At 43.6% G+C, this 23,998-nt stretch overlaps 1 protein-coding gene across 3 annotated transcripts in view; it reads right to left on the reverse strand.

The window, feature by feature from the left end:
- Positions 1-23,998, reverse strand: part of PHLPP1 (PH domain and leucine rich repeat protein phosphatase 1) — a 492,900-nt gene that overhangs the window by 114,905 nt on the left and 353,997 nt on the right. For all 3 annotated transcript variants that reach the window (XM_033929324.1, XM_033929323.1, XM_033929325.1), the window contains exons 9-10: positions 11,445-11,540; positions 1,484-1,639 (exon numbers count right to left, since the gene is read on the reverse strand). In XM_033929324.1, the coding sequence (XP_033785215.1) occupies positions 1,484-1,639; positions 11,445-11,540 (252 nt within the window). The remainder of the gene's footprint in view (positions 1-1,483; positions 1,640-11,444; positions 11,541-23,998) is intronic.

A 23,998-nucleotide genomic window follows, 5' to 3' on the forward strand; every position in this document is an offset into this window, starting at 1 on the left:
AAAACAAGACTAATGTGTAAGAGAATAAGGGATTTTCTGATGAGAAGGTACTTCCAGAAGAGATAACGGAGATGAACGTAAAGTGTGGTGATGGGATACACGGAATGAGTGTATTAAAGAAGAATTGTGGAGGCTCAGTATGAAATGCAAGAAAAGCAATGGTGAGGATTTAAATGGAAGGTAGCCAGTGTTGCAAATTAGTAAAGGGATAAGCCTATCAAACATTTTACATCAGACAGAAGTTTAATAGCGGTGTTTTGCATCAGCTGTAATCATCTGATAGTATAAAGAAGCAGGCCATTAAAAGTGCTCTTTAAAATCAGATATTAAATTCTACATTTAATATAATCAGGAACCCTGGAAACAGCAACTAGTATCTGGAACAGTTCCAATAAATTTGCTCAGCAGGTTTGAGGGGTGTTCATTCATTGTGTCAATAAAACGGCATTTCCACTGTCTCGTCTCCCTCTTTAGAGGATGGGTGGAGGAGTGCCTGATTCCATTCTGCTGCCGATAATGCTTCCATATCTTTCAGTGCACGTTTGACATGTAAGAACATACAGAGGGGAGAGGAGGGGGGTAAAGTAATAAAATCATGAACCTGTATTTTTACTTTAGATCTCTGTTCAAAACCAACCATTTCATGCACATTTTTCCAGCCTGGAGATTTAGCAATCCCCCTCCCTCATCCTCCCCATGTGTCTAAAGCTGAGCTCCCAAATCTTTCAGCTTCTCCCTGAATTCTGCTCTCCTCCTCACTTTGTGTACCGTACACTACTATGTCATTCTTTAAGGAAAGATAATATATTAAGTGCAATAAACCATACACCAAACACTAACTCCAAGCGTTTTAAGTAGTTGCCAGTCCTAAACTTAAGAGACAAAGCTTCATACCTATCTGACATCAACCATGCTACCTACAGCTTCTGTTTGAATATTCACAGCCGATATTATACATTTCATGTGCGATGAAACTATAAAACACAGGTTTTCAATTTAGCTCTAATGAATATGCATGAGAGAGATTTGCATACTGTAAGAGGTAGTAGGAAGCAAGCTCCTCTCATGCATATTCATTACAGATATCCCAAAAATCTGGCTTGTTTGCAGACTGAAGACTGAACTTGTACAAGCCTGCTCTAAAATAAACACATTATCTGCTACAACATCCTGGTATTTGAGACAGATCAAGTAAAACCTGGAAATATTTGTCAGTGGTGTGCTGTGGCTTGTCTGAACATAAATCTTATTTTGCATATGAGCACTTTAAGCAAATGTGTGATAGACTGCACCAGGACACTAAAGGCTCCACAACCAAAGCTCAGTGCTCTCCTGCTCTGATTCATGGCTCAAATGCTTTGAGGCTTTCAAAGCGCTCGAGATATAGAAAACAGGATGAGTCTTTAGCTCCAGGTTTTATCCTTGCTGCGTGAAAATCAAAGCTACAATTAAAAACTGTACAAGTTTCTCTTGCTCTCTTTACCTGTCCAATTTGAGGAGGAGGTTGGGCGGAAGCTCCAGCAGCTGGTTGTGCTGCACATCCAGCACTTCCACCTGAGTCCTCTCCAGCCGCTCCGGCAGCCTTCGCAGCTGGTTGTGACCCGTCAGAAGCTTCCGCAGGCTGCTATTACAAAACAACCTGGAAACCAAAGAGTAAAGCCCCACATTAGCAAAGATGCCTTACATTTGTACATGTGGTCTCAATTAGGACCCACAAAAATTCCTTTTTATATTTAAAAAAAATTTTTAATTAAATTTTTTTTTTTTAAAGTCAGATGGCTTGTGCTGCTTTAGAATGAGCAGATTAAAATGGAGTCCTTGATGACATGTTCGCTATCCCTCTTCCCACCCAACACCCCTTTTGCTCCCATACTGTGAAGACAACAATCCTGTTGTGTTTTCTTCCTCCCCCACCACCCCAGTAAGTTGCACTAGCCCATGACCATGCAAGTCATCCAGCCAGGACAGTCTCTTGCCAAAATAACTGAATATCTGACATCAGTCCTCCGCACCCTTCCACTCCATGCCAAACACATCAGACAGGCGTAACTTGGGATGTACAGTTCTCTCATAACTCTCCCTCAGTTGATTTAACACCTGTTATTTTCCAGCTGTGTAAGAAAGGCAACACCACCAGAGACATACTTGGCCTAGAAATGTTCTGCAGTGGCCTTACAAAAATCTTGCAGTGGCATTTTAGGGCATATCACCACTTGCTAATTGCTTTTTGCTGGGGTTTTTTCAATGAACGGCTGCAGAGAAGACAATTCAGTGTTCCAGATAGGACAAAGTAAATTTAAAAACCCTCCACAAGAGCTTAGGAATTTTCATATACAGATGCATGATATTTCATTACTGCTGACTCGCCCCATTGTGTTTCAGGTTTTATTGTATAGTTTCACATCACCCCTTAAGATGCAAGCTAGCTTTTCTATCTGAGCAGTATAGAAAACCTGCTTATTCCATAATGTTCTCCAGTGAGGCTTCTTGCAAAGGAAAGCATCTGAATACATGAACAAGACTAACTTATCTGAATGGAAATTAAGAGTTTTTCCAGAATCTCAGCAAAGGAAAAATCTTCAAAATGGCACTTATCACCAATGCCACTTCTTCAAAATTTTATGCATATCTACCAGATATGCAACTATGGTTCACAGAGTTCATATATCTATACCAAAGGAGCAGAGGAAGAAAATAGCATGGCAATCTGTACACATGTAGTGCAGAATCAAAGTTTCTAATAAGAGCACAAGTCCAATGAAATGAATGTCAATTCTCCTACTCATGAACAAACATGGAACTTAGCATTCCATTTACATGTATTAAATTTAAGGAATCTCTTCCTCTAAGCTCATACCTTTCACACAGATGTACCACAGAAGTGTAATTTTAGACTGTGTTTTAGGCCTGACCAAGCTTCCTAAATCAATAAGATCTGGAGTAGTCCCTTCCTCACCTATAGCTCTTTTTTATTTATTTAGTCAAATTTCTAGCCCGTCCTCTCAGAAGAGCCCAGAACAGATTATAAGTTTACATACACAGTAGAAGGTTTAGCAACAAGTTTATAACTTCATATACAGCAGATAGACAGAACAACTAATCAAAAGGATGAAGAGAAGTAGAAATTCCTATGTACACGTTTTGGGTACTGAGCACAGTAGCATGGCAAACGACAGGCAAAAAGGATGCAAAATCACATATAAGATATTCCGAACAGCAGATTAAAGGGAAGAACAGCAGCAGAGGGATAATTCTTATGCACTGTACGGAGAGATGAATACAAGATTTGGGGGTTGAGCACAGCAGCATGGCAACCGATAGGACCTATAAGTAAAGCAGCTAGAATTACAATACATTTGAAGTATAGGACAGTTTTTGGCATTTATGGTTTGGGTATATGTAGTAGAGAGATCTAAGATCTTGCTTAGTTTTGCACTGAAGAGGCCTGAGTTGGAGCATACTACGCAGAAGCGTTAGCAGGGCGTGACAGAGACCTTCTTAGTCCTGATCAGAGGGTCTTATATACATGCAAACACATTTAAAACTTTGAAAAACTCAGGATGATAAACAAGACCAGGAAATCGATATAAAGCATAGGAAAAGGGGAATTCACTATTTGTGTAAGGTGTTAGGTGGGCAAGAATCATAGAAGAAATCAGGTAATGGGTAACATACTTCTAGAAGTATTAAGAACTCCATTTTGGGTTCTGTCTTTCTGTCTTCTTTGTTCTCTCTGCTTTTCTTTGTTCAGGTTTCCCGCTTCTAGCATCGTGTAATTGATACCAGATGTGCCTTAGGCTGGGTAGGAAGAGCATATTAGATTACGTATCCCAAACCAAGATATAACATGTATTAAATATGAATGACATATAATGTGTGCAGCTATGAATGTTTGGGGCCCCTGAATGAGTGATTATGTGTATGGATGTGTCTTGAACAAAAGAATTGGTTTTGTAAAAACATATTATATTTGCAACCTAAAGAAATTTAAAGGAAGCCTGAGCACAACATATGGAAATAATTAGAGACCTATAGCAGTCTCTAGCATAGAAAGGGGGAAAACACCCCCTCCTTTTCCTCTAAGGCTGACCAGTTTTTTTTAGGTGTAACATGAAACTGTTAGTTGTTCAAAGCAGGCTGAGAATATCTCAGCACCCTTTTTAACAAATGCAGATTCTCTTAATATACCTTTGTGAAAAGGATAAAAGGAATACTGGATATGTTATAAAATGTTAATGTATATTCAGAAATGAATGTAAACAAAACAAATATGATTTCTGAAACTTTTAAACATGTAGAGGAATTTTCTTTGTCTACTTTTAAGACCACCTCTGTTAGTTTTGATTGGCCAATGATGTCATACTGAACTAAAGGTATATATTGGGGAGCTTCGAAGTATCGAGTTGAGTTCATTATCAGAAGGCCAGCATTTTGGCAACTATAACGACCTCCCACTAACGCAACCAGCCTTTTGATGTCCATGATAGAAAAAATAAAAATAATAAAATTAAATATTTTGGTGAACCTTGCGTTATGCGTCATTTCCATGTTTTTGTTATTTTTCACATCTTGAGTGAAAGCTAGCAGCTTAATTGGCAGCTGCAGCTTTATGAGTGCGCTGGTATCTCGTGGTCCATGCTCAGCACCGAGTGTGCACCTTAAGACTTAGTTCTGCCTGTAAGTCAAGTGGAGGGCACGTTCAGTGTGGCAGAATAATTTTGCTGAGGTAGAAAGAGAGGTTAGGGGTGTGTTTGCAAAAGTCAAGTAAAAAGGTGGGTTTTTACTGCTTTCCTGAAGTTTAGTAAGCCTGTCAGTGATCTAATGGTTGGTGGGATTACATTCCATAATTTGGAATAAGAAGTGTGAGTAGGAGTGTTTGCGGGCATTTTCTAGTAGGAAGGTTCGTGCCAGTGGGGTGGACAATCTTCTCTCAGCTTGTGATCGCAGGGGTTGGTTGAGGATGTATATTGTTAGTTTTGTCATGTAGGATGGAGAATTTGAAAGCTAGTGTAAGAGCTTTAAAGATGCAACGATTCCTAATGGGTAGCCAGTATACAGCAGCCAGAGCTGGGGCGACTGAGTCGCAAATAGACAGGTTCTTCAAAAGGCAAACTGCTGTACTTTGTACACATTGCATTCTTTGTAGGTTTGTTGCAGATAGGCCAACTAGTAGTGTGTTTCAGTAGTCCATGCGTGTTAAGACATAGGCGTAGAACAGTTGGGTGAATTCTTCTTCTGAGAAGTATGGATGAATTTTCGGTAGCTGGCACAGGTAGGAGGTGGTTGCTACTACCTGTGAGACATGGCTCGTTAGTGATAGGTCAGCATCTAGGGTGATTCTAAGGCTAAATACTTGATCCTTAGCTTTAAGAGTCGTATTATCCCAGGAGAAGACTGGGCGAAGGTGGGAGCAATTTTTCTTGTGAATCCACAGTTCGGTTTTGGAGTTTGTTTGTTGTCATCCAGTCTTTGATTTCAGAAAAGCAGTCTTGTAGGTTTTTTTATTTGAGTGTCCCAGTTCATACCTAGGGGGAGGTAGAGTTAAATGTTTTGGGGTGATCCTCCAGAAGCCTAGGAACTTTAGACTCTGTAAGGTCCTTGACCAGTTTTTCCAAATCTGCTTCAAATAAAGCAGCCTGCACTTGAAAGGCAGCTGAGGCAGACCAACTCCAAAGCAACAGGAACTGACAGAGGGACACTAGTAGAGCCTGAAGTCCTAATCAGATCATACAGGGTATCAGTCAGGTAGCCCGTACCCATTTCAAGCCACACCAGATCTGAGGCCTTCTGCATGGAACCTAAAAAGGATTCGTCCTTCAGCTGCTTCACTCACTGAAGAAAGGCACAGGTCACATAACCCTTATATATCACAGTCTACAAAGCCAAAGAGTCACTCCAAAGGACTACTTCAATGGAGCCTCCCATTCATTGGTCTTGTGGATTAAGTGCAGCACTCTTTTCCACAGAGATGCTGGTTTTTTTCTTGGCTATTGCTTATAAAAAGGCATCCATCTTTGGGAGATGAAACTTCTTTTCTACTTCAACTGGTTAAAGTCTCACCATGGAACTCCTCACCCTAATACCTAGGTCTGGGATTTGTCTCCACTATAACCATATCACCAATAATCCCATGCATAATATAGGATCTGTTTGGCTTCTTTATACCTTCCAAAATCAGATCTTCTGATTCTGCCAGGTGTTCCTCCTGTATCTTCAGCACCACCAGAACCTGGAATTATCGGGAAGGATAACTTCTCTGTGAAATATACTTACCATTGTTCAATCCTTGCCTGAGGGTACAACTTTCTCATCAGCTAGACCCTCTCCAAAAGTTGCCTGGGACTCCAAGGACTCCATCCAAAGGGTCCAGCAAGTCTTCCAACTCCTAGACTGATATCAGGTGAGGACTCAGCCTCCAAAGAAGGGTCTGGAGCCTGCAGTTATTCCACCTTCCACCAGAACCTTTTCAGACAAAAGGTTTGATGCATCAAAATAAACTCTGGGAAAATCCTGAAGCTGATTTACTAGCCTTCCTGCTGCTGTCAGAAGCTCTCTTTCTCTCACTCAGGAGTTCTACAGGACTCAACATCAACAGTCCCTCACCCTGAGTGACCCCTGATAGAGGCTGGCCCAAAACTGTAGTGGTTTCTCCCACAATTGAGAACCTCACTGAACCAGACTTGTGCATGTGTTTCTCTCTCAGGCACACCATTGCCTGCACTCCTTTAAGGAAACGCACTGAAGCCATCCTGATATGATACTGGCTGCTTGATAGCAGGTGCTGTATAATGAGCTGCCCCACGCACACTCTCACTCCTCTATTGATTCCCCCTCAGCATGGTATGGAACTAGGATTTCCCCTAGGATTACATTACGGTGCTAGGATTTCCTTTCAGCACGGTACAGTACTAGGATTTTCTCTCCTCCAAATAATGAGCCCCCGAGTTCTGCTTACTTACCAAAAGGTGCTCCGCTTGCCCTTGTCACTTTGGGCTCAATACTCTAAAACTGCCATTAAAATCCTGTGGGTCACTGTGGTGCCGGTAAATTGTCTAATTTGAAAGCTGCATTCGATGTTGAAACAATTTTGCATGCAAATAAGTTTTGTAGAGGTTTGCCGTAATTCCATCCAATCAATCATTGTAGAAAGTGACTGACACATGCGCAGAGCTGGCAGGGGAAGCTAACATATGGGAAAGGCTGGAAGGGGAAGCCTGAAAAGTTGAGCAGCAGGGGAAGGCCCAAAGAAACTTTCTGCCGCTCAGCTGTTCGGGGCAGGAAGAGCAGTTTTTTTTGTTTTTTTTTAATGGGCACAGATGTTGTGCATGTGTTACACATGAAAATCATCTGTGCTTATTTTAAAAAAAGAGTCATACTGGAACCCCCGTTTCCCCCCTGAAAAGAATTGGTAGGAGGGATGCCCACTCCCTCGTGCCCCCCCTTTAGAGTCAGAAAAAAGAATACAAATATCTTAGTTCTACATAATTCATATACAATCAATTCAATTTATAACAGTATTAAAAAAGCACAAAAATTCAGTTACCAACAACAAAATCGATATCCAAAATATTTTTGCAAGAGCCTAGTTTTCACTTGTTATCAAAATCTCACATAGTACATTATCAATCTAATTCCAGAAGGCAAAAAATTCTAAAGCTCAGTTCCTCTTCCAAATACAATTGTATTAAGTATCTTTTCCAGACAACATACCAAGTGAGCAAGGAATAGCACTATCATTTAATGATCCAAGAGCCTTTGGTTGATACATACAATTGGGCAACAACATAAAAAACTATTCTATTTATCCTATATAATAAAACCCTTAGTAGCGCAGGCACACTTTGAAACTCTGTGCCACAGAACCGCCAAACTTGCCTAGAGAAATGGCTGTGAAGATCCTCACGTCCACCGCAGAAACCAGAGCACTGCCGACGTCCCAGGAGCCAAAAGAAATCCCGTGAGAGAGCCCCCCACTGACAGCTGACTCCTCCGGCCCCAAAACGAAGCTCTTGCACTCCAGAACCGCAGCACACTCAACGCGCACACCCGATGCCGCTGCCAGCACAGCGGCTGACACCCTGACTCAAAAACAAAGCTCCTGCACCTGCCTGTCGCCGAAACTCACTGCACACACTCACCCGATGCCTCTGCTTACCACCATGGAGTGGCGAAACACACAAGCGGCCCGAAGGAAACACAAATACTGGCAAGCAGGTACCTCGGCCGCTAGACAGGCACTGACCCCAAACCCCCCTGCCAAAATGACACCACACCATCCCCGCCACCACAAATCAAAAGCCAAAACTAATAAATTTAACAATTTTCCCCACCAACCTAAAACTTCCCACATTCCCTCCAAACCCCTAATGTTCGGTATGCTGTCGACTTCAGAGGCAAAAGGGTCAAATAGGAGAAGGGAACTAGGGGCTGAAAAAAAGGAGTAGGTGGGTGAAGGGGCTGGAGCTGGGATCAGTATTGTAAAAAGGGAACATGTTAGAGAAAGGAGCTGGGAGCTGACAATGGAGATGTGTAAGAGAAGGGGGCTGGGGCAGAAAAGGGGCTATGTGTGAGAAGGAGGCTGGGGCTGGAGGCTGAAAGGGAAAAGATGGGAGAAGGAGGTTGGGGGGGCTGAAAAGGAAGACAGGTGTGATAAGGAGACTGGTACTAGAAGAGCCGGTATGAGAAGGGGGTTATAAAAAGGAAATGTGTGAGAGAAGGGAGCTGGGAATGAAAAAAGGGGGAGGTTGGAGAAGGGGGCTACAAAAGGGGACATGTGAGAGAAAAGGACTGGGACTGAAGCTGGGGGCTAGAAAGGGGCTGAAGATAGGAGAAGATGCAGAAGCAAAGGTTGATGGGGAAAGGGGGAATGGAGAGGGAGTTCTATGGAGGTGAAGGACAGAGAAAGGGGACAGATTTTTAAGTTGGTGAAAAAAGGTGGAAATAAGGAAGGTAAAGGGGGGGAGCCTGAATATGGGGGTAAGACATAAGAAGAATAACCATACTGGATCAGACTAATCTATTCTAGCACCCATTAATGTAACGGGCTAAAACACTAGTCACTTATAAAGATCTAAACAGAGGCCATCAAGTTCCAAATTGCTCTGAAATCACTACCAGTGATTCAGAGCACAAACAAAATACAACTTCTGCTTCTTTTAGGTTAACCCACCCCACTTTGTACTCTGAGCATGTCTCTATGTTACTGTATAACAATGTCCCGAATTACATAGCAATGCAATGGGGAAAAAAATGTTTTTTTTTGGAGGGCTAGCAATGCTTTCAGCATGCATATGATTGTTTCTAAACTAAACTAAACCTTAAGTTTGTATACCGCATCATTTCCATAAATATAGAGCTTGACACAGTTTACAGGTAATTCAATAAATGAGGGAAGGACATAATAAGAAATAAGAGGTTATGAAGAGGATAGCTAGCTTTACATGTTTCTCTTGATGAGAAGGGAAGGGGATGTTATCTCATGCTCAAACCTGTTCCACTTCCTTGGGCTCAGCCCCCTCCCTCCCCTCCTTCACACTTCTTCGCTTTCCTACTCCATTCTCACCATGGAGGTTGCAAGCCTTCAGCAGAGGAAACGGCCATCAGGAACCTGAGAAAAGGCATCAGGTCAGGCAACTTATAAGGCTACCCTTGCTCTTCAACCAGCTCTGAGGTTATCTTCTGGGGAACTTTGGGTCTGTTACATAAAATCCCCAATTTATGAAGTGTGCTGTTTGCCCTCTGAGAATACCACCACTCCTTGTCACCAGGACAGACCTAAAGGCAGCAGCTCCTACCATCCCTACCATCATGGCTGCTACTGCCATAGATTACAGCCTATACAGAAACCTGCAGCCTCAAAAATGATGTTATTGAATGAGGATGGCCCATAAGAATGCAGATTAATAGCGATAAGAAAGCACACTTTGAAGGAATTAGGACCATCAATTCGAAAAAAAAATGTCTAGATAGGAGCTATACAGATATTTAGAAAAACATAGCTATTTTATAATTAATAGCTATAAGTCAGAAAGAACTTAATCATTGTGATGTGGGTGTTTATTAAGGTCTATTTGAAAGACAGGAGGGAATATTACAAAATTTGCTTTATTTTTGTTTATGTATTGAGGCGTTTTCAAATGAGTGTAGGGACAAAGGGATTTTTGAATTTTTAATCTTGTTATTCAAACGTTTTATTTGTTTTTATTACCTCTTGAAACTACGTTACAGTTAAAAGTAACATTTTAAATTAAAGACATTCACACGTGAAAGCTATAGTGGCTGTCAAACTCTGCAGAGAGAAGAGAACTGAAATAGCTCAATGTATACACAGGAAACTCAAGTTTCAAGTTTATTATAAATTTGATTGATCGCTTATTCAAAATTCTAAGCGATGAACACATCAGTAAAATTACAAAATTTAGGGGGCAACAAAACAAACAAAGAACTAAACCTTACGAAACATATTGGAGACTAACTTTACAAACATATTTAAACAAGAGGAAAGAATGGGAAAAGAAATACAAATTGTTGATGGGAGAGAAGACAATTATTGTAAAAAACAATAGGAAGGGAGAGATCAATGAACCTCAGAGAAGTTATGGAATTGGAATGAAACTCCTAGTCAAGCTTTCTAATTATCAAATGCATCCTTAAAAAGAAAGCTTTTTTTTTTTTAGTTTGCTCTTAAATTTATCCAAATTGTGTTCTTCCCTTAAATAAATAGGGAGGGAATTCCATGTTTGAGGGGCTGTGACAGAAAAGATGAAATGCCGCTGTGTGTTAATAAATTTTAAGTGAGGGAATAACTAGTAAATGTTGATCATTGGACCTCAGTGTCTGGCTGAGGTATAGGGAATCAATAATTTATAAATGAAAGTTGGAGTTTTGTATAGCAAAGATTTGAAAGTAAGCAAACTTAATTTATACATTATACGGTGCGCGACTGGGAGCCAGTGCGCTTTCTTAAGAAGAGGAGTCACGTGATCGAATTTCTTAGCTTTCATTATAAGTTTAATTGAAGCATTTTGGATGATCTGTAGACGTCTGATTTCATTTTGGGCTATTCCCTTGAATAGGGCATTACAATAATCAATTTTTGAAATAACCAAGGAATGAATTAATATGTTAAGAGACTTTGGACAAGAGCTTTGTTTAAATTTTTCTTGCCCAAGCTCTGACAAATGACAAATTATTAAATTATATCACTACTTCTAATCATCATTTCTATATTCATGTGTGAAGGCTGCTATTCTGCTTGTTCACTAAGAGTACTGAAACCCCAAAACAGCGTGATAATCAAAATGTGAAGCTGCGCTAACTTCAAAGACCTCTGAAAGTCCATTAAAAAGGAAATAAAGATCAGAAAACATATAGGGGAGTGAATGTCCTCCATCATATGATGTGCTGCAGGCTGCAAGAGCCAGCAGGTATCGCTCATCACTCACCTGGCCGGTAGTTCACAGATCTGATTGTGACCGACATCAAGAACTTCTAACTTTTTGCTGTCGCATATCCAGTCGGGAAGGTTCTCTAGACGATTTCTAAGAATGGTTACAGAGAAGGAACATTAATATTAGGAGGGTGGGGGACATGTATGTAACGGACTCTGCATCCATCCCAACTATAATTTATTAAAAGGTGTTCAGAGTGGATCAGCCTAATAATCCAATAACACACACTTCCAGCTGTAAAAAAGGACCCCGGCTGCCAGTGATGCTTTCCAGAAAATACCCAGAGGCAACCACAGGAAAAACATCCATGAGGGGATAAGTCTCAATCAGAAAGAGACACATAAAATGTCATTGGTAAGTGGCAGAGGATGCAGTAACTTAGTGCTGAAAGAAACACCAGATGGTCTAGGGAACCACCTGGGCTTGTACTAAGTAGTTTACAAAAACACAAATAAAAATAAACTAGATATCATAACTATGCTTACATTTAATAGGAATGACCTTTAACTGTGTAGCATCCTCACCTTACATGGCACACTTTTTTTTTTTAATATCATTTTTATTGAAGAGGCAACAAGAGAAACAGGCATGACATAGTGAGCATGAATGCATACACAGGTAGTAATACAAAAGTAAGAATACAAAAAACACAAAAATGCACTAGCCGCCAGCAGCAGCACAGCCAGCATCAGGGGAATTGAAACAAATCACCAAGAGCAGGACCCCAACAGCATCCACCAGATATATACCTAAAAGCAGAACCCATGCAGAATCAGAATATGTGGGCTCGCTCCTCTGAGCAGACTCTCAATGCAGAGGTGAAGAGGGATAAACCCAAGTCCCCCCTCAGTGGATGAGCCAACCACAGGGTCAGCCCGTTCATATACCAAGCCAGTGTAAGGCTCTAAGATGGAGAGTAAAGAATGACATGGAGACAAATTTTTTCCCGTCCCTTTGGGAACTCATTTTCTCGTCCCGTCCCCGGGAATTCTTTTCCTGTCCCTGCAAGCTCTGTTCTCATCTGCACAAGCTTCAAACACTTTAAAATCATAAGTGTTTGAGGCTTGTGCGGTTAAGGCAGAACTTACAGGAATTGGGCAGGGACAGCCACCTTGTCATTCTCTAGTAGAGAATTAAGAGCCAGATGCACTAAACAGGATCGGTAAAGACTGCATGAATTTTGTACTGAATAGTCATCACTTCTTCTCTTCTCTTTTTCTTTTTCTCTTACGGCACACTAAAAAGGGGGGGGGGATTTGGAAATAATTTTACATAATATGTTGTAATATGATATATAATTTGTGTGTATCTTATTGAAAATATGATGAAGGGTGGGTGGTAGGGGGGGATATCTATGTACCAGATTTTTATGTATAGATATCAAAGTGATATTGTGGAATATTTTAGTGTAATATACTCTTTTGTGCACTTGTTGTTCAATTTGAAAACAAATAAAGAATTGTTAAAAAAAAAAAAAAAAGACTGCATGGGTCCGCTTCGATCCAATTTTTTGCCGATTCTAAAAAAGCTAATGATGCACTAAAAATTTTGCATGCAAATGATTTGCACAGAGGTTCATCGTACTCCCCATCTCTTCTGTCTGTTTGATCGCAGTGAGAAGAACTCTCACATATGAACAGAGGTGGCAGGAGAAACTCTAAAGTTGCCTACTACCACTCAGCTGTTCGGGGCAGGAAACTTTTTCTTTTTAATGGGCACAGATGGTGTGGTGTGTGTGTGCTGTGTATGCCACCGATTTTGGCCCTTCCCCCCTCTCCAGCAAAAATCAGCAGGAGATATGCCCACTCCCACCTGCCTTGTCCGCCTGCCCCCCCCTCCCCTCCAACCGGTGTGAGAAAAAATTGGCATGCGGGATACCCACTTCCTACTGCCTTGCAACCCCCCATTTCCCTTCTCTGGTGCATCATGTGATGCACAGGGTGGGGCCTAAGGCCCTGATTGGCTCAGACGCTTAAGGCCCTTCCAAGAGGGAGGGAGTGGCTGTCTCAACACTTTTAAAGACCACCCAAGAATGTTCAATGAATGAAGTGTTGTGGAATGAGATTCCTGGAACAATACACTTGTGTAATGGAAAATTAGGCTTTCACCTTCAATAATCTTCTTTCTGTTAGTCCCTGGAGGATTCAGTATGATAGGTGTTCAATCCCTTCCCGCAATCTGGGAATTGCAGAAATCCTAACACTTTTCTGAGCACATGCTCCTCACTCCTTAGAGAATTAGAGCCCCCTGCGGTCCAGTCCAAAGCCAAGCAACATACTTGAACAAATCCATGACAAGAAAAGAGGGGTACTGGGGAAACTCCCCATCAACAAATAAATTTCTGAACTGGTCTGCTTTGCAAAATATGAAAATAAGCAATAAACTGGTACAAAGGCAACACAGAAAACCATTGAGGAATAATGTAGAACTAACCTGCTGTGTGCAACGAGCACCCACATTAAACAGCCTTCAGTAATATACGTACTCACATTCACCAAAGAACGAATTCCCCACAAGATCTGTCTACTGCTTGGAAGAGCCTCAAGCAATAAAATGGTGGACAGAGCCATGCTTAAAAAGTCTGCAGACGGAGGGGGTCCTCACCCAATCCGGACTCTCAGGGCAACTGTGCTGACTAGCCCCTGCAAGGGTATCAGCCAGATCCAAAATAGAAGCAGTGTCAGGAGACAAAAAGAGCCAGAAAACAGGTGATTCAAAGCAACTGAGCTTACACAGAGAAGGCGGGCTGTACTGAATCCTCCAGGGACTAAATGAAAGAAGATTATTGAAGGTGAAAACCTAATCTTCCATTCTGTTACGTCCCTTTTGGATTCAGTATGCTAGGTGATGTACCAAAGCAATGGCAGCATCTAGGGAGGGACACCATAACACCGAAGTCCCAAAAGCATCAGAGCGATCTGCCACATCCTCCCGATAAAAACAGGTAAAGGTATGAAGAGAAGACCAAGTAGCCACCTTGCAAATTTCATCTGGATGAATCACGCAAGACTCCGCTCACAAAGCAGTAACACTTCTAGTTGAGGGGGGGCGTGGCTTGGACGCGCATTCCGATGGTCGGGTAAACGAATAGCTCCATACTCAAAAGCTATAATTTTGAAATTACTACAAAAAAAATCAAAATTCAAAAGAAAAATATCTAAATATTGAAAGACAATGACGTCTAGCAAACAGAACAAAAGCGATTTAGGAGCAGGAGGATCCGGTACAGGAAGTAATAAACGATCAAAACCGGAGCCAAGCATCACTCCTTCAAAAGCTCCACTGCCATCAGATGACAACCTCGATGTAATGGAAGAATTAAGACAAATTAAAGAAATTGTTCTGGACAGCAACAAAAAACTACAAAAAGCTATTGAAGATGCAGCAGCATTAACTAAAAGAGTGGAAGTGACGGAAAACAGAATAAACCTAATAGAGGATAACTTTGAACAACTTAATCTGAACGCAAGACAAAACAAAAACATATGGAAAGAGGTAGAAGAGATTAAAAAAGACCTTGAAGACAGCCGGAACCGTGAAAGAAGAAATAATTTAAGAATAATAGGAATTTAAAACACCACTGGAAATCGAAAGGGCACACCGGATACCAACACAAAGGAAAACTTCACAAACTGGACCAAGGACATTAATATTCAAACTACTGAGACATCAACAAGCGCTGGAAATTTGTCAATTAGCTAAAGAAAATAAAAATCTCAAATGTCAAGATTCAAAAATACATATTGTCCCTGATTTTGCGAGGGAAACCGCATTAAAAAGGAAAAAATTTTTAGATATGAGACCACAACTGAAATCTTTAGGGGCTAGATATGGGCTCCTTTATCCAGCAATAATGAAGATCACTATTGCAAATAAAACTCAGAATTTTACAGATCCAACAAAACTACAAGAATTTCTGGACCAATATGAACAACCCATGACATCCTAAACATCTTAATGGAAAACCTAATGAGAAAAATGAGTATGTATAAATCTGTTAATACTTTACTAAAATATTCACCATATAAGAATTGATTTTATTAATAATATGACTTACAGTTAAAATCTAGAACTTTGAAGTGGATTCAAAAAAACAACGGACAGAAACTACACGTGCTACAGCACACACATGGAACTATACAAAACCAACATTCTATGAAGGAAATAAAAGAAATAAAACAAACTTTATAAAAGTACATAAACTTATACTTTTTAAAGGAAAGTTTTATAAACATTTTGAAGAAAATATACTTACAGAAGAAAACGTGGATTAAATGGAGATCTGAATGAAAAATTTACAGAGAAGTAAATATGGTAACTAAATATGGGAGTGGTTATATACAAACAGGAAATGTGATTGATGGACAGGAAAAATCTCCAATCACGCTGCTGGGGAGTTACAAAATACAAAACAAAAAGAGATTGGTCGACAGAGAGAATATCCTGTAAAAGGAAGTGCTTCCGTTTTGATTCTATCTCTTAAAAGTCTCTCTGCCGATTATATTTCAAACTTTAATTAATTCCTACACCCCACCTCCTCCTTATATGTAAGAAACAGTGAATTATATATATCGAGTGATGCTTACTATTGAGGCAGACCGCTTACTCTCTTTAGATAGATTTGGAGAACATAGAGGTGACAGGGGACGTTGTACTTTTGTAAATTAAAAGAGTCCCAGGGAGAAGCGTCGCCTTTCACGGACAACCTTTTCACGACGAGCTAAATATGTAATGATAAGAGTTCATAAAAACTAATTAATAACACCTCTCCGATTCTAAAATGTTGCTAAGTTTGTTATGAAAGAGAGGAGATTCAGTATGGAATAACACAGAATAAATCCAAAAAGACTGTGCTGTATGTAAGGTGTAACTGATTTTCTCCTTCTCGAATACTGAACTAGCTTTGAAGTTATTCAGCGTTTTTATTTCTCTGGCACTTTGACTGACGGGCTGTCCTCAATACTGACAAAAATAAAATCAATTCCCTAGTCAGGAAACATCTTCATTACTTGCTCTCTTAAGGGAATGATGAATATCTTGGACTATTTAGCAGAAACAATGAAAGAGGAATACTGAATCCTACAAGGTTGAATTGAATAGGCAACACAATAACGTTTTTGGGGACAGAAATTGGGGAAAAGAATCTAGGAGTCTTACAACTGGGAATTTTACCTAAATCTCTTCCTCACAACACAAATTGGAGTAAAGGTTGAAAAATAGACTGATTGCAACAAACATATCTATATAAAGACATTTTAAGACACACAGACTCCACTTCATGATCCACATAGTATTATTAAAATAATAATAATATTAAATATCAGTATAATGAATGTAAAGTTGATTCTTGATAAATATATGCAAGATTGTAAATCTCATTGATAAATCTTATATAGATATATCAAAAGATAAGATAATATTTTCTTATATAAATTTAAATACATTAACTTTTTATATAAAATTTATATAAGAAAAATATATATTTGCTAGATATATAGGAAATATATTAGATAAAGGGAGATAAATTATTAGTAGTAAATAAAGAATAATTTAACTTAGCTTGGGGGAGTTATTTTAACCTAACCTCATCTTGCGTACCCAAGTAATCGTATTTAATAAGAGGGGGGGGAGGGAGGGAAATAGGGATAAGGGAGGGAATGGGAAAGAAAGATATAGCACAGTTACTTACCGTAACAGGTGTTATCCAGGGACAGCAGGCAGATATTCTCACATGTGGGTGACGTCATCCACGGAGCCCCAGCGCGGACAGCTTTTCAAGCAAACTTGATTGAAGTTTCAAGTTTGCACACTGCACCACGCATGTGTGTGCCTTCCTGATCCACTAGAGGGCGCATACCCTCCTCATGGTCCTCAGTTCAGATAGCTAGCAAAGAAGCCAACCTCGGGGAGGCGGGCGGGTTGTGAGAATATCTGCCTGCTGTCCCTGGATAACACCTGTTACGGTAAGTAACTGTGCTTTATCCCAGGACAAGCAGGCAGCATATTCTCACATGTGGGTGACCTCCAAGCTAACCAAAAAAGGGATGGAGGGAAGTTGGCAATTCAAGCAAACAGATTACTCAAAACCGACTGGCCAAACCGGCCATCGCTCCTGGACAGAGTATCCAGGCAGTAGTGGGAGGTGAAAGTATGAACCGAAGACCAAGGGGCAGCCTTGCAAATCTCCTCGATAGGCGTCGACCTGAGGAAAGCTACAGAAGCCGCCATCGCTCGGACATATGTCCCGCAACTTGACCATGCAGCTCGAGACCAGCCTGAGCGTAGCAAAAGGAAATACAAGCAGCCAACCAGTTGGACAAGTTGCGCTTGGAACTGGGCGTCCCAACCGATTAGGGTCGAGGGACAAAAACAATTGAGGAACCGTCTGAGGAGACTGAGCGCGTTGAAGATAAAAAGTCAACGCCCTCTTACAGTCAAGTGTGTAAAGCGCCACCTCGCCCGGAGGCGAGTGGGGCTACAGGAAAGAGACCAGAAGAACAATGAAATGAGGGAGCGGAAAGTCCGAAACCACCTTGGGCAAGAACTGGGGTTGAGTACACAGAACCACCGTGCATGAAAAAATACAGGAAAAGACGGGTCCGCAAGCAAAGCTTGTAGCTCACTGACTCGCGAGCAGACGTGAGAGCAACCAGGAATACCACCTGCCTGGTGAAATAATTCAAAGAGCTCTAGCAATGGAATCAATAGAGGTAGCACCAATTGAGTCAGGACACACAAAGATCCCAAACCACCGGAGGGGCTTTGAGCGGAGGAAGTACATTGAAGAGATCCTTCATAAAGCGGGGAACCGTCGGATGGACGGAGAGCAGCGTCCCATCAAGCGGCCGATGACCGGCAGCAAAAGCACAGAGGTGGGCTCGAATAGATGTCAATTCGAGACCAGACCGAGACAAGAGAAACAGATAAACCAGCACTGAAGGCAAGGAGACAGAGAGCGGATCCATGCGGTGCTCAGCACACCACGCAGCAAATCAGGACCATTTCTGGGAATAGCATTGCCGAGTGGAGATCTTTCGAGAGGCCTCGAAAACACCCCCACCGACTTGAAACAGAAGGAGGGAGGCACGTTGCGAGGAACGAAGCTGATAAGAGTAGAGACTGCAGAATGGAATGCAATAGAAACCTCAACTCTGAGACAGCAGAGAAGTGAACAGAGGTAGGAACAGAGGCTCCCTGACATGCTGGAGGAGCCGGGAGAACCGCAGCTGCCAGGGCCACCGAGGAGCCATCAAGATCATGGTGGCGCAGACCGACAGGAGGAGTAACAAAGTAAGGGAAGGGAACCCATAGAGGAACCTGCCCATCCAATCGAGAAGGAAAGCATCCACCTCGATGCGAACCCTGGGAGAACATCCTCGAGCAAGATCGAGGCAACCAGTGAGTGAGGGGCAAAGCGAACAGAACTACCTGTGGGGTTCCCCACCAGGCAACCACATGCCGCAGAGTCTGAGAATGGAGCGACCATTCATGCGGCTAAAAAGGGGTGACGCAACGTGTCCACCAGACAATGCTGCACGCCCCGAAAACACACCGCCCAAAGAAAGAAGTAGCGGGGTGACGTCCCCTGCCAAAGACGAAGGGCTCGCCTGCAAAGTAACAGGGAACCTTGTCCACCCTGGCTTGGTCACAGGATACATCGCCCCCGGGATGACGGGACTCACCAGGACCCCGCAATCCATCGACCAATAACGAAAATCCGTCCCGGCATTGAAAATGGCCCGGAGCTGCAGCAGATTGATGTGGCTGCGACGGTCCTCACCCGACCAAAGAATCCGATCCAAGCGCTGGGAAGCGGGATCCCTATCCTGCCATCACTGAAAAGCTCGGGTGCAGTGGGGAACACGAAGAGGAAACCAGGCGAACATCGGGACATGAACCGTGGAGACCCAAGATCCCAAAGTATCAGCTCGGCCGAGGTCGAAAACCGCTGAGTCACCAGCTGACTCAGGCGCAGACAGGCGGCCTGCCGAGGCAGTGGCCGAAAAGACCGGAGGCGGACCGAGGACAGAGGGACCATCGTCCGGTATAAACAGACAAGGCCCTCTCCATGAGGTCGAGACAAGAAGGAGCGCAGACAAACTGGGTCCAGGTCCGCCCAGACGGACTCCCGAGACCGGGGCGGACAGAGACTGAAACGCTCCCAGATCAGAAACTAGTGCAGGTCCCGAAGGGCCCGGACCAGACGTAGCCCGGAGGATGGGAAAGCCCAACCGACAGAGGCGAGGCTAAACTCCCAGTGCGGAGACACGGTGACACCCCTCCCGAAGGGAGGGGAGGAATCCCCAGAAGAGAGCAGCCCGGAGGCTATGCGAGAATAGTCCAAAAGACGGCCAGGAGTCGCCGAAGCCGGCTGGACCCCAACCCGAAGCCGCTGCAGCTATAGCGACTGCCGCGCAGGAGGCCGAGATAACCCAAGAAAGGTATCCGGAGGGCCCCTCCGGAGAAAGAGTCAAAACCACCAAGGAAGAAGGGATTCAGCTGAAGGCGTCCCGATAGGCGAAGGACCGGTCGCGGTCTGAAAGGTGGTTAGTGGCTTCGGCAAGAGAGGCCTCAAGGAACGCAGTACTCACGCAAGGAAAGGAGGTGAGACGAACCTGGAGGGTCCACAGCCCCACTCTGCCCCAAGCGAGATGACGCATGGCGGGAGCAATAGAGCGGGAGCAGGGAGAGAGTCTCCACCAGGAAACCAAACTCCGCACCACAACCAAATAGGAGCCGGAGACGCCGAGGCACAGAGCCACAGACGAAGTCGAGGCACGAAGCCCCTGTCAAAACCGGGGCGCAAACCCGCAGTCGACGCCGAGGCCCAAAACCCCAGTCGACTCCGAGGCACAAGGCCACAGTTAACCCAAGGGCACAAAGCCCCAAGCGACACCCAGTCACAAAGCTTCAGTTAACGGCGAGGCACGAAGCCTCGGTCGCCAGCCGACGATGAGGCCCCCCAGCCTCAGTCGACGCCGAAGCACAAGCATTAGGCGACGCGGAGCAATCGGCTCAGCCGACGTCGAAGGTACAAAGCATCCATCGATGCCGAGACACCAAGCCCCGGTTGACATCGAGGCAGCAAACCTCAGCCGCAGTCGACGTCAAGGCACAAAGCCTCAGACGATGTCGAGGCACAAGTCTCAGGAGACGTCACGCCGGCGCCCAAGCCTCCGACGCCGCCGAGATACAAAGCCTCAGACGACGTCGAGGTACCAAGCCTCAGTCGACGCCGAGGCACCAAGCCTCAGTCGACGCCGAGGCACCAAGCCTCAGTCGACGCCGAGGCACCAAGCCTCAGTCGACGCCGAGGCACCCAGCCTCAGACGACGTCGAGGCACCAAGCCTCAGTCGACGTCGTCGAGGCACACAGCCTCAGTCGATGGCGAGGCACAAAGCCTCAGTCGACCTCGAGGCACAAGCCTCAGGCGACGTCAAGGCCGAAAGCCTCATTCGACGGCGAGGCACAAAACCTCAGTCGACCTCGAGGCACAAGCCTCCGGCGACGTCAAGGCAGAAAGCCTCAGTCGACGTCGAGGCACAAAGCCTCAGTCGACGTCGAGGCACAAGCCTCAGACGACGTCGGGGCACAAAGCCTCAGACGACGTCGGGGCACAAAGCCTTAGACGACGTCGGGGCACAAAGCCTCAGACGACGTCGGGGCACAAAGCCCCAGACGACGTCCAGGCACAAGGCCTCCGTCGACGTCGAGGCACACAGCCTCAGACGACGTCGAGGCACCAAGCCTCAGTCGACGTCGTCGAGGCACACAGCCTCAGTCGACGGCGAGGCACAAAGCCTCAGTCGACCTCGAGGCACAAGCCTCAGGCGACGTCAAGGCCGAAAGCCTCAGTCGACGGCGAGGCACAAAACCTCAGTCGACCTCGAGGCACAAGCCTCCGGCGACGTCAAGGCAGAAAGCCTCAGTCGACGTCGAGGCACAAGCCTCAGACGACGTCGGGGCACAAAGCCTTAGGCGACGTCGGGGCACAAAGCCTCAGACGACGTCGGGGCACAAAGCCCCAGTCGACGTCCAGGCACAAGGCCTCCGTCGACGTCGAGGCACACAGCCTCAGACGACGTTGAGGCACAAAGCCTCAGTCGACGTCGAGGCAGAAGACTCAGCCGACGTCGAGGCACAAAGCCCCAGTCGACGTCGAGGCACAAAGCCTCCGTCGAGGCACAAAGCCCCAGTCGACGGCTAGGCACAAAGCCGCAGTCGACGTCAAGGCAAAAAACCTCAGCCGACGCCGAGGCACGAAGCTTCAGTCGACGTCGAGGCACAAAGCCTCCGTCGAGGCACAAAGCCTCCGTCGAGGTCGAGGCACAAAGCCTCCGTCGAGGTCGAGGCACAAAGCCTCCGTCGAGGTCGAGGCACAAAGCCTCCGTCGACGTCGAGGCACAAAGCCTCCGTCGAGGCACAAAGCCTCCGTCGACGTCGAGGCACAAAGCTGCCGTCGACGTCGAGGCACAAAGCCTCCGTCGACATCGAGGCACAAAGCCTCGGTCGACGTCGAGGCACCAAACCTCAGTCGACGTCGAGGCACAAAGCCTCCGTCGACGAACGCAGCCTCAGTCGACGTCGAGGCACGAAGCCCCAGTCGACGTCGAGGCACACCGAAGTCGAGGTTCAGAAGTCGGCACCGTACCAATGAAACTGGTAAGAAAGGTGCAGCAGTACGCTCCATAAGGGCAACCTCGTGAAGAGTATTCCCATGAAAGGAGGCACGCATCGGAGGTCTCGTCGAGGCGGGCACGATCGCACTCGATGCCTGAAATGCCTGAGACTCAGCCGGTGGCGTTACCAAGGTAACGCACCTAGAAGAAGGAAAGAAAGAAAAACTTACCGGGGATCGAAGCTGCACAGTCCGATTCCAACGAAGGAAGAGGGTCCCGGCCATTCTGCTCACACAAGGTGAGCCCAGAGAGAGGCCAGGGAAGAAGAAAATACAGCTGCAGGCAAATGAGGCCTAGCCGCATGGCTGAGGCCCCAGAAAGGCCTGCCGGAGGAAAAACACAATAAAAAGTCCTTTTTTTTTTTTTTTTTTTTTTTTTTTTTGAAACAAAGAAATACACGATCAATTAACAAACGCACAGCGACTCCTTAACAAAATAAAGAAGCCGCGGTGCCAGAAAGGCACTTAGAAGAACGCAGAGAAGAGAGACAGGGTCTTTCTGGCTCAGCGGAAAACTAAGAACTGAGGACCATGAGGAGGGTATGCGCCCTCTAGTGGATCAGGAAGGCACACACATGCGTGGTGCAGTGTGCAAACTTGAAACTTCAATCAAGTTTGCTTGAAAAGCTGTCCGCGCTGGGGCTCCGTGGATGACGTCACCCACATGTGAGAATATGCTGCCTGCTTGTCCTGGGATAAAAAGGAGATATAGAAATAATAAAAGGAAATTATAATTTATTAAGTATATTGGGAAAATATATTAATAAAAAACATTATATATCATTATATAGAAAATATATTATAAAAATTATAATTATAAATGTCTCTTAAAATAATATCTTTGAATGTTAATGGTCTAAATCATGTTATAAAAAGGAAAAAAGCATTACTGTTCTTAAAAAGGCAAAATGCAGATATATGTTGCATACAAGAGACCCACCTTTCAAACATTGAATCTAATAAGTTGACAGGTGGTTGGATAAAGCAATGTTTTTATTCACCAGCCATAGGGAAAAAAGCAGGTGTTGCTATTCTAGTGAATAAAAAATGCTCAGCTTTATTTAAATTAAAAGAATCAGATGTTCATGGCAGATGGGTAAAAGTGGAAATATGCATGGGAAATACAACCATGACGTTGTTTAATATATATGCCCCTAATTCGAAACAAAATGAATTTTTTAAGACTCTTCAACAACTGATCTTACCACTGGCTACTTCAAATCTAATAGTAGCTGGGGATTTTAATGCTGTTATGGATCCTTTATTAGACAAAAACCCAAGTAGATATATGAAATCGATGGGACTAGATAATTTGGTACAAACTTGTAATTTGACAGATATTTGGCGAATACTTCATTTTAATGGACGGGAATTTTCTTTCTGTTCTCATGTTCATAATTCTTTTTCAAGAATAGATTATATATTTATATCAAAACACCTAGCACATCAAGTAACACAAGCTGCCATTGATCCAATCATATTATCTGATCATGGTGGAGTGTGGATTGAAATTAAAATCACAGATCAAAATACAAATAGACCAATATGGAAATTTGATAATACATTGCTTGCTGATCCAATATTCTGTGAGAATTTTCAAACAAAAATGAAAGATTATTTTCAAATGAATGATAAAGATGAGATCTCTAGGGAAATATTATGGGATGCTTTTAAGGTATCAATAAGAGGACAAATTATTTCTTATTCGGCTTATCTTAATAAACAAAATAGAAAACAATTTTCTAATTTGGAAACAGAAATAAAAATTTTAGAATCAAAATTAATAGAAAAATGGGAATATTCTATACAACAAGAATTATTAAAACTTAAAGTAAAATACAATGAATTCTCATCAAAGATGATAAGAAA

This window comes from Geotrypetes seraphini, chromosome 2 (genome assembly GCF_902459505.1).
Source record: "Geotrypetes seraphini chromosome 2, aGeoSer1.1, whole genome shotgun sequence".
NCBI lineage: Eukaryota > Metazoa > Chordata > Amphibia > Gymnophiona > Dermophiidae > Geotrypetes > Geotrypetes seraphini.